This window comes from Oncorhynchus clarkii, chromosome 4 (genome assembly GCF_045791955.1).
Source record: "Oncorhynchus clarkii lewisi isolate Uvic-CL-2024 chromosome 4, UVic_Ocla_1.0, whole genome shotgun sequence".
NCBI lineage: Eukaryota > Metazoa > Chordata > Actinopteri > Salmoniformes > Salmonidae > Oncorhynchus > Oncorhynchus clarkii.
In genome coordinates this window covers 18,095,587-18,107,453 of record NC_092150.1, presented here as the reverse complement: position 1 = coordinate 18,107,453, position 11,867 = coordinate 18,095,587, and the positions used below count along the sequence as shown (strand labels likewise).

General features: G+C 41.8%; 1 protein-coding gene across 1 annotated transcript; it reads left to right on the top strand.

The window, feature by feature from the left end:
• The first annotated feature begins 706 nt into the window (after nt 1–706).
• LOC139406527 (dual specificity mitogen-activated protein kinase kinase 2-like) lies at nt 707–11,101 on the top strand. The gene is made up of 12 exons (XM_071149206.1): nt 707–856; nt 1,329–1,446; nt 1,722–1,932; nt 2,061–2,207; nt 2,603–2,680; nt 4,946–4,997; nt 5,775–5,899; nt 6,094–6,313; nt 6,504–6,568; nt 6,667–6,728; nt 7,102–7,147; nt 9,759–11,101. Exons 2-12 carry the CDS (start codon nt 1,358–1,360, stop codon nt 9,867–9,869), a joined length of 1,206 nt encoding a protein of 401 aa, XP_071005307.1. The 5' UTR covers nt 707–856; nt 1,329–1,357; the 3' UTR covers nt 9,870–11,101.
• Nucleotides 11,102–11,867: the final 766 nt, after the last annotated feature.

Sequence of the window (11,867 nt, the reverse complement as noted above, 5' to 3'; positions counted from 1 at the left end):
TGTGTCCCAGCCACCAAAAATACTTAATCTGTAGGTTTCCCCATTAGGGATTGTTGACAGACAGAGATAAAAGTGAAGAGAATATCAAAATGTGTTGTTACCTGAGAAAAAGAAAAAAAAAATACTAAACTGTTCATGTTGGAAATTGTTACTAGGTTTGTTTTGTTAGTGAATTGACACCTCCTGTCCTATTTTATTAAATGGAAGATGTTATGGGTGTAAGATGGCACAGTGATGCCATCTGTTGGTAAATGTTCATTACTGCAACTCTTGTGTTTTACCGGGGTGCTTGAGATACCCGGATGTGTCGTGATGTACTGAACAAGACTGGTTACTCGCATCAATGCCTCTGTCTTGTCATTTAAAATTCAAACAGTTGCTGGGTTTACACTAGATAGCACAGCCACATAGTCAAAATTGTCTACATCTTAATTTAAGGTTAGGATTAGCCATAAAGTTAACAGTGTGGTTAAGGTTAGGTTTAAAAATCTATATTTAAGAAGATACATTTTAGTTTATAGGCGGGGTTTATGACTTTGTGGCTTTGGTAACTAGTGACGAACATGTTTCTGTTTCCTGTACAGAAACCCCATACGCAAAGATAGTTCACTCATGCCGTTTACCATTGGAAAAAATAAGTCAGTTCCGGTCTACTTAACTGGGTGTGTCTCCCATAGACACCAATACAATAGCAGCTGGGTCCATTAAACCAGAAGAAAACAACTGTGAGTGGGGTGTCTCGCTTCCTTTTCAGTCTCTGCCGAAACCCTTCTCCGCAACCAAGCTTCACACCCGGCTGCATAGGGAAGGTCCACCGCGGCACCCCCCCCAAACCTTCGAAGGCCAACCATCCTCGGTCAGTGACCAGTCCTGTCAACCACCACCGCTGTCCTTTCCGTGAGAGCTGAGTGGCGAGGGCCGCTCCAATTTGAGGAACGCAGCACACGATTTTCGTAGGGGAGCTGGTTCTAGTTATCGCCTAGCAGCTAGCTTGCTAGCTAGGCAATAATCGAAAGGAACAGTAACGTTAATGTGTTGTGTAAGAAATACTGCTAGTGTAACGTTACTGTTATAGCTAGCTAGTTTGTTTGTGAAATATTCTGTACTCGTTAACTAGTTAGTTATCTAAATAACGTTAGTCAAATGCACCTGACCTGTAGGTGACGTGCATTAGGGATTGTCCTTACAGTTAGTTATCTGCCATGATCGCAAAGTAACGTTACTTAGCTAACGTTAAGTCACAGACCGCCAGCAACATTTACCCCTGTTGCTCTTTTAGAACAACTTTGAAATATCAGTTAATTCTTGTACTGATTTGCTTTGGAAAGTCGTCCAGTGTACTGTCAAATATTTCGAAATGGCTCCGAAGAGAAGACCCGTTCCCCTAAATATCACGCCCATTGGAGAGGGGCAGTCCATCTCCACGACCATCGATGCAGCGTCCGAGTGAGTGTTGAAGGAGGGCTGAGGGCATGTACTGTACTGATATTAGGCAAATGTTGATTCCGGGAACTGTAGTTGCACAATTTAGTTCCAGGCCAAAACTAACCTACGTAACACTAGCCTAACACACCTGATTCAAACCAATCATGGGCTCAGTGATCAGTTGTATCTGGTACTGCTCGGCTAGAACACAAATGTGTCCCCAGGAAAATGGTCAAGAATATGGTTGTTTAATATTGATCTATGCCATGCTCACTCCATGCATATCTCCTTCTTAGAGCCAATCTGGAGGCCTTACAGAAGAAGCTAGGCGAGCTAGATTTGGACGAACAGCAGAGGAAACGTCTGGAGGCTTTCCTCACCCAGAAAGCCCAAGTGGGCGAGCTGAAAGATGATGATTTCCACCCCATATGTGAGCTGGGCGCTGGCAACGGTGGAGTGGTCAACAAGGTCCGCCACAAACCCTCCAGACTGGTCATGGCTCGGAAGGTGAGTCTAACCTTGTATGTACTTTTGACATTTTTCTCCAAATCCAGAGTTTTTGACTCTGAAACTGTTAGTTATTCTAGATGAGCAGTAGATTATTTGAATGTTTATCTGATCTCTCTACTCCACAGCTCATCCACCTGGAGATTAAGCCTGCCATCAGGAACCAGATAATCAGAGAGCTGCAGGTGCTCCATGAGTGTAACTCTCCCTACATCGTGGGCTTCTACGGGGCCTTCTACAGCGATGGCGAGATCAGTATCTGTATGGAGCACATGGTAAGAGTGAGAGAGACAGAGGTTTGAGTTGAGGGGGAGTGTCTGATTTACCTCAGTCATTGAACTAACATTACGCTGGAATGATGCAGCTTGCTGGAAGACAATGGGGGGGGGGGGGGGGGGTCATGTGTGAACTCTCATTTTTGCTGAGAGTATGAACATTTGTGTGTGGTTTTGAGAAGGCAATGGTGCTTATAATAGGACCTGTGGTATAACACTAACAAACCAGTTGTAACTTTGTTTTAACAAATTGATGTGTAGCAATGGTTGTTACGAGATACCTTGCCATGCACCTGGAGCTATTGTGTATTACTGTATGACAAAACGATACAAAATGCAGACCGTGTACAGTAGCAGTGTGTGTCAGACATTAAGCCGTGGCCTGTTGGGTACAGGATGGAGGCTCTCTGGATCAGGTACTGAAGGAAGCCAGGAGAATCCCTGAGGAGATCCTGGGCAAAGTCAGCATAGCAGTGAGTATTACACTACATAATGAAGATTTACTTGTGTATTATTTGTGCTTCATTCAGTGGTACTTGCGGTTATTTTGTAGATGTATAGATTTATCTCATTTTAAAGCAAGTTTCCTGCAATTCTACACATATTGCCATAGGGTGGAGACAAATGTTTGCAGTTTTTGATATGATGACCGGAGTGACTAACAAAAGCAATGAGAACCCCACGGTCGGTAATTCAACCATGATTCGTTTAGATAGCTGGCCATAACACAAATTACCAAACAAAAAAGTTTTAGCTGACACAGGCCAATTGAGTAACGGACATAACAAGACATAAACTACTAATGCACAACCACATTTTAAAATTGCACCTTGTGGGGGAATTGATCCGCGGGCCAGTTGCCCATCCGTGCTCTAAACATAACAACTTCACAGTATGTCACAACTGTGATCAAATGCACTCTGCTCCCTTCCCATGTGGTTAAAGGCCTGATGCAATTATTATAAAATAATTTCTGGGTAACAATTACTACATTACATTGCTCCCTTCCCATGTGGTTAAAGGCCTGATGCAATTATTATCAAATAATTTCTGGGTAACAATTACTACATTACTGTAATACTTTTCCATAATAATAGTTTTTTAGCAAACATTTAGCCTTTTATGCTGGCTTCAAGGCCAGCAACACTGAAGCATGCATGAGAGCACCAGTTGTTCCGGACGACCTTCCGGTTACTAGATTTGTACCTTGTCAGCTCGGGGGTTTGAACTTGCAACCTTTGCCACGCCTGGGACCCTTGTGTGCTCCTGTACTACCCAAGCACAACTCCAACACCAACGCTTTCACCACCAGGACAACAACCTAGGCTACCCTGCCGCCCCAATGTGAGCAAGACAACGGAGCTGATTGTGGATTATAGGAAACTGGCCCCCATTTAACATGGACAAGGCTGAAGTGAAGCGAGTCGAGAGTTTCAAGTTTCTTGATGTCCACATCCCCAACAAACTATCATGGTCCGAACACACCAAGGCAGTTATGAAGAGGGTACGACAACACATTTTCCCCCTTATGAGAATGAAAAGATTTGGCATGGGTCCCCAGATCCTCAAAGTTATACAGCTGCACTGTCGAAAGCATCCTGACCGGTTGCATCACCACCTGGTATGGCAACTGCTCGGCATCTGACTGTAAGGCGCTGCAGAAGGTATGGCCCAGTACATCACTGGGGCCAAGCTCCCTGACATCCAGGACTTATATACCAGGCGGTGTCAGAGGAAGGCCCTAAAAATTGTCAAAGACTCCAGTCACCCAAGTCATAGACTGTTCTCTCTACTACCACATGGCAAGCGGTACCAGAACGCCAAGTCTAGGACAAAAAGGCTCCTTAACAGCTTCTACCCCCAACCCCCAATCACCCCCCCCCCCCCCCCCCTTGTTTTTACATTGCTGCTACTCACTGTTTATTATCTATGCATAGTCACTTTACAAATGACCTCAAATAAACTGTATCCCTGTACATTGCCTCTGTACCAATACCCCCTGTAATATAGCCTCTTTATTGTTATGTAATCCTCTTGTGTTACTTTTATGTCTGTTTTTTTTTCTCTCACTTTAGTCTATTTAGTAAATATTTTCTTAACCAACAATGCAGTTCAAGAAAGAGTTAAGGGCTTGTAAGTAAGCATTTCATGGTAAGGTCTACTATACCTGTTGTATTTGGTAACATTTGATTTGATTTTGCTGGGAATGTCTGAGTGGCCTGAGTGAGGGGCCTAATGGGAGGGACATAACCTGAAAACTAGCTGTTATTGGCAGAGCGGTTTGGAACTCTCTTTCTGGTCTATGGTATTCTATTAATTTATAACACCAGGCAAGCCAAAACTCCACCCAAATCCTGCTGATTAGGTCCTGTGTAAATTGTATTTTCAACCAGAAACTATCAGGAAATAACACATTTCACCAGTTGTTGTACAATATGATAGGACAAAAATGAATTTGGATTGCACTGGGCCTTTTGGAAGGAGTTTATTATTGTTTCTCAATGGACTGCTTTTTCTCCTGTAATTGTGATAATCAGGAGTCACAGGAATCTCGGCATGCAAGACCTCACTGTTCTCACCGTTCACACTGTGTGTGTGTGTGTGTGTGTGTTTTTGATGTGATATCCTGTATGGATGTATCTATGGACTCCGAGCTGGTCTTTGTATGATTTCAGGTCCAGGAAGTGTGGGTTATTATATGTTGTGTTAAATAAAATGTGTGCATCTCACTTTTAAAGGTACTCAGAGGACTTGCCTATCTGCGGGAAAAACACCAGATCATGCACAGAGGTAAGCGACAGCTCTCCATATAGAATGTGTGTGTTTTTGTGCATATTAACAATATGATTTGAGACCCTGGATAGTGTTTGATTTGGATGGGATGAATTTGTGTGATGTCTATAGTGTGTTTGGGTGTATCTGAGCTGATGAGTTCTGGTGTCTAGTGTTCTGAAGTTGAGGGCGGTGGTGAAGTGTTTTGAGCTGAGCGTTGTGGTGTACATTTATTATTATTTTTTTTAGTTGAGGGCACTGGTGTATGTGGAGCTGATGGGGTGGGCTCTGGGGTGTAGTTAGAGGCGGAGCTGAGCGCCACGGTGTATTGGGGTGTGGTGGTGTTCAGCAGCAGGGCTGAGGCAGAGCTGTCTAGGAGCCCAGTCGGTAATTACACGCTCTCCGATGTGATTACATGGCAGCCACACCCTGCAGCCCCCTCCCTCTGTCTCTGTCACGCCACCTCTCATACTTGCCCCTCTGTCTCCTCTGAAGTGGGAGGGGTCACCACAGAAGATGGATAGCAGGTCTACTACACCCCATTATTGAGAGAATTTTTCCAGACTAGAGGGATTGAGGAGGATTCGGCTTGTTTGTATGGTCTCAAATGTAAATGTTGCGGTCTATGCTAGCTAGCAGAATCAGTGGCTTTGTGAAATGTCAGTGGTGAGGTGTCTGGCATGGTAGAGGTACAGGGACAAAGAGAAGTAGGGAAGGGGGTGCTGGGTCTGGACCTCCAGCCCTCTCTCGCTCTCTGACAACTCAACTGTCCTCCCTCCCTGCTCTGCCACGCAGACGTCAAGCCCTCCAACATCCTGGTGAACTCGCGCGGGGAGATCAAGCTGTGTGACTTTGGCGTGAGTGGCCAGCTCATCGACTCCATGGCCAACTCCTTCGTGGGAACGCGCTCCTACATGTCGGTGAGTCAGCTCTCCCTCCCCTGCCCAAGCCGCCTTGCCAAGAGCCGAGGCCGTACCCAGTAGAGGGCTGTGTCACATGGAGGCAGCCGCTGCCAGCCCTGTCCCCTTCCCCCAGACACCTGGAGGGAGCGATGCACAGAGCTGCCCGCCCACTTGGCCCACTCTGGGTGTGATGTGCGTGTATTCCTCAACAGCCGGAGAGACTGCAGGGCACACACTACTCTGTGCAGTCAGACGTGTGGAGCATGGGCCTGTCCCTGGTGGAGCTGGCCATCGGCCGCTACCCCATCCCCCCGCCTGACGCCAAGGAGCTGGAAGCCATCTTTGGCCGGCCAGTACAGGATGGAGCTGAGGGGGAACCACAGGCCCCCTCCAACCGCCTCCCCAGACCACCAGGAGGACGACCAGTCAGCGGTTAGAACACACCTGAAGCCCTTTCTTCTTACACAATATTACAACACCGATTATATAACTGCTTTTCAAACAGATTTATTTTTGCTTTTCAATAAAAGGAAAATGGAAGAAAAAATATATATAATTACAAAAAAATGTTATGTTTTATTTATAATATCTAAATACCTCTCCATATTGTCCTCTTCCTCAGGACATGGGATGGACAGTCGACCTGCCATGGCTATATTTGAGCTACTGGACTACATTGTCAATGAGGTCAGATGAACTGCTGACTCCACAATATATTCTCCTTGTTCGTGTGTTCTGGTTATTTTAAATTAGTTTTGTCTTGCGCACCTTCTCCTCATTCCCAGCCTCCTCCCAGGCTTCCACTCGGTGTCTTCACCAACGATTTCCAGGAGTTTGTGACAAAATGGTGAGCCCAAGCATTCATCATATAATAATACTGCCTATTATTACCTCAGCACCTTTTATTGTCAGCATTCAGACAGAATTCCCAGTTGGTTTACTATGATTGTTTGGTGGCTGTGTGTGGACTCTCCACATCTTGTGAATTATTGTATACACTAGGCAGAGCCTAGAGCAATATGGAACAAACTTAGATTCTCACCTCTAGAGAATCACTTCATATTAGGTCAAGTCAGCAAAATGCTTATTGTGATTCCCTGTGCTACTAACCTACTCCAAGAACTTCTGGAGTGGAGAAAGCTTTCCTTTTATTTCTCTTTGCTGAGTTTTCTAATGATTTCTCTGGAGTCATAGAGATGATCAACTGTTTGTGTTAATAGTCTGATCAAGAATCCAGCGGAGAGAGCTGACCTGAAGATGCTGATGGTATGTAGTTTTCAAATTGGCTCAGGAGTCCTATTAGCTTTCAGAAATCTGCATTTTTCAAAAGACGGCAGACGTTCAAAAGAATATGCGTTTTAAACCGCTTCACCTGCGTTTCATATTGAAAGCCAAGTCTCTTTTTTTCATTTTTCAATAAAGTGATCAGGGGCATGCAACTACAATCAGGGTTGGGGTGTAACGGATTACATGTAAGGGATAACAAAAATGGTAACTGTAAACCGTTACGTTACCAGCAAAAATATTGTAATCAGATTACAGATACTTTGGAATAACTAGATCATTTCTTCGAGGATTACTTTTCAATTCAGAAACGTGTGCAAAGAAAAATATTTCACATTTCTGTTTTCTCAATGACATTCAAATCAGCATTGAAAAAAGGCCCAAGTTTAAGTTTGTTCCACCTGAGTGTGTCTGACCACAAGTCAGAAAGTCAGAGAACACTGATGTCACACCAAATGTGTTTAATGGATCACAGCAAAAGAGCAGGAATAGGCTTTTTTAGGCTACAGTCCAAACTATGTCTTCCAATGGTACAACTGTTGTCGGCATCCAAAGATTATCCAACTTGAATAAACGCTTGGAGGTAAAGATGACAGCAGTGGTGTAGTCTACGGCGATACGGATATCACTTATTATTGATGTTAATCACACTGCTGCGCTCTCATTTAGCTATTTGCGCCTTACGGATTGTGGTTGTTGTGGATTGCTGTTCACAAATCTAAATGTGTATTTGAACCCAATAATGGTTGAATTCAAGAAGTTTAAGCTGCTTATCAATCATCGTTTTTAAACCAGTGGACAGTCTGTGAAAAATGCGCTCTTGCAACAGCTGCACAGTGAGGATCCCAGCCTATGGAATAAAAGTGGGGATTTCATTGCTCAATCTAATTCATGCTGATACATTTTTTTAATCCATTGGCTTAATGGACACATGTTCCAACTCACACACTTTTGATAGACGTAAAGGTGCAATTTGTAGGTGCTGCATCCATTTTTGGACTTGTAAATTATATATATATATCCATCCATAGATTGATTCTTGAAGAATATAACTTATAAATGACTCATGAGCTTAGTTCAACTGTTACACTCCACGAGAACCCAAAATATAAGCTTGTTTTTCTCCAATGTTTGTAAACATTGTAAATGTAAACAACCACTATATAGCTTCATAACATGGTTAAAACAATCATTTTGATATAATGGATGGTCAGTCCTTGCATCCATAGCTCTGTCTATTAATTTGAGAGTGGTAACATTTCTCCAGGACCATCCCTCAGCTTTTTACCAAAACACCAACAAAAGTTAAATAGGCCTATAGCAAATGCAGCATTAATTTTTCACATGTAAATAGCACTTTGCAGTAGTGTTCAAAGCATGCCATTCCATGAGCGCAGCATTTATTTTTCAACTCAAATTAATGAGCCCAATTAGTCCTCCATGACAAAATCATAAACAACAGAGTAGGGCTGGCTAATAAGTCCTTAGTTTTGGGGTTATGCTCAGGTAAAACAATTTGGCTAATCTATATTTCCAAGTCCTATTCTTGAAGATCAAGGGGTATAACATTTTTTTTGGAATGACTGGAATTCTGATGGACGGGTTTTTAATGTAAAGATATAATTTAATCGTATTATTATATGTAGTAGAAAGCGATGGGTTAGAAGAATCCTACATAACCAACCCATAAAGTAAAATTTAACATATGGCCAGCCTTGTAAACTTGAACATTGATTTATCCTGCAATAGATGTATGTTACCAATTGAAACACATTTGTCTTCCTCTAATTACTCTCTTAAGGGGAAAGTAATCTAAAAGTAATGGAATGTAATTAGATTATGTCACTGAGTTTGGGTAATCTAAAAGTTACATTACAGATTACAATTTTGGATAGGTAACTGTAATAGATTACATTTAGAAAGTAACCTACCCAACCCTGCACAAAATACGCTAGTGCAACAGATTCGGCAGAAAATTGCTTCATTTTCATTAGATGACAACAGAAGTGCAATGCTATTTTGGCTAGGAGCCACACAAGAAAATTAGTTTACAATGGAAAAAGCAAGGTATTTAAAATAAATAAATAATTAAATGCAAAAATGAAACATGGCCATCATATCTAATGTTTGTCATAGGACATTTTAGCTGGCTACATTCTAATGTTTTGCTTTAAATTAATCTATCATTTTACCAGAAAAAAATAAGAGAAAAGTACTGGATAAAAGTAGCTTCACATCAGTCAAAGCACTGTCAACTGATGGAATGCCTGTTCGAGAATGCAGGGATTTGATTGGTCTGATGATGAGAGCAAAGATTTCTCATCTGGTGGAGAATTGCAACAGAATCACAAAATTAATCTGAAGCCGAGCAGAAATTACAATAAGAAGCATTTCAGATCTACTTTGACAATAGGCAGCAATATATTTCTTATGCGTTTTATCTAAAATAATTGTGTGGAAAAACGCGTAAATTCTGCGTTAAAGCGACCACTGTGGCTATGTTACCTATCTACTGTAAATGCCCTTTGATATTAGCCATGAACTAATTCTGATGTATTAACTAACTTGCGTTTGCTGTTTTGTTATTGTTTAGAACCACACGTTTATCAAGCGTGCTGAGGTGGAGGAGGTGGACTTTGCTGGCTGGATGTGTAAAACCATGGGCCTCAACCAACCCAGCACCCCAACCCGCATCACAGAATGAACAGCCCAACGCCAAACTGTTTCCCACATTAGGATCCATGGTGTCTCACTGTCACACACACACACACACACACACACACACACACACACTTTGGCACCCTTTTTGTCTTGCTCTTTAAAAAAGGTTTCAGCACTCTCTCTAAAGTACATATCATCAACAGGGCCCATTGACTCAATGTATGACCACAAGATTTCCATACCAGTGTCAGGGTAGATCTACACACTAGTCATGATATTTTTCTCCAACCATCATATTAAAGAGAAGGTACAAGGCATGAAAGGGCTGCCAGGTTATAATTTAATGAATTGTCATTGATATCATCTTACCACATTTGTATTGATAAATTCTGTATTAATATTGACAAGAGAGTTGTTAATGGTTTGTGCAACTGCATATTAGTGAAGGCTGTAGAGGGGCCATATTTGACAAAGAAAAAGTGTCCATGACAGAAATCACTGGAGTCAAGTGCTTTGTATTCACAGGAGGACAGCAAACCAAAGAAGGTACTCATCGTGACTACTAATGTTTTTCATTTAATGCCTTATCAAAGTACTTCGTTTTGTACATTCATGACCAGTACAGTTTTGTGAGAGGAGTACTTTGAATGTTGACATTTTTATTTGACTATAATAGTAATTACGTAGTTATCAAATGTGCTCATTTTACAAAATGACATAATTTGCTATCTTATATATTTTCCAGACACTCAAGATCATGTTTTTGTTGTTGTTTTTTACTTGTATCTGTATCAACTGCCTGAAACGCACATCTGTGTCAAGTCAGAATACGTCCAACACCTTGAATAGAGACGCTCTGAAATGTTCCGATTTTTGCCAGTCGACTCAATTTATTCCCCCAAGTGTTTTTGGTTCTGCTCGCACTGTTCTGCTTTGCGTGAGTAAGTGTAACCTACACGCCAAGCTTTCTTTTGGTGAATCCGTGGTTACTGGCTCTGGTGGGGGTTGGGGTAGCATGTATTAATTAGCCTGTCGTCTGTAAGAGCCCCTGTGTATATATAATCTGCTTCTGGCTGACCTTTACAATTTCCAATAGACTTGCATTCGTTGCTAACAAAGTTAATGCTTTGTCGACTGTATGTGTATAAAGCTATATAAACTGTACGCAAGTGCTATTTTGACTCGTTTAGACAGAAATGTAAGACATTTCGTTTTATCTAAAGAAAATGTGTTGGATATTGTTATAATGTAAAAAATAAAACGTATTTGTGAATGTATATGGCAATTTTGTTTTATGTGGGGATAGTTTTGTGGTTAGTTATGGAACAAATGATAAATAGTGCTTTCTATTGGGCGAACTGAATGGCTTTGCCCTCTTGCAGGAGCGTTTCTTTAGAAACTGGACACTACCTGATACTTACGGAGGAAAGACGGGAGGTAAGTGACAAATGATGCTCTTGACCCAGGTTATGACACGCTACACATCCAAGGAGTCTTCAACTCTCGAGTCACGTACCTATAACACAGCTCCCCGTTAAACTATACTCTGGATACTTATTTTAAAACCAAAACACTTTAGGAGATACATTCCATATTGCTCTTAAGTGTTTGATTAAAATTTCTCGCATTTGGCCTGAATTAAGTCAACCATGACTCAGCCACAAATGACAAAAGCAGAGTTGCTGGTGGGTGTTTGTGGTGGGTAAGGCTAGTTTATATTGGACTGTATTGTAATAAAAATGGCTGACATCATTTGACCTGCCAACCAGAAGGGAAAATTAACCAGTCTGATGGTTCGCTAATTATTTAAAACTTGTATGAAAACTGTATAGTTCAGATGTACAATGTATTGGATGTTAAACTGCAGTACTGTTGGCATAGATTCATTTATTGATTTCTAGCTGTTATTCTAGTGTAAATAGTTTATATAAATTGTCCGTATAGCATGGGTATTCAAAAACCTAATGGTTTTCTGTTCTACCTGATAATGAGGTGCACCCACCTGGTGTCCCAGGTCTAAATCTGTCCCTGATTTAAAATG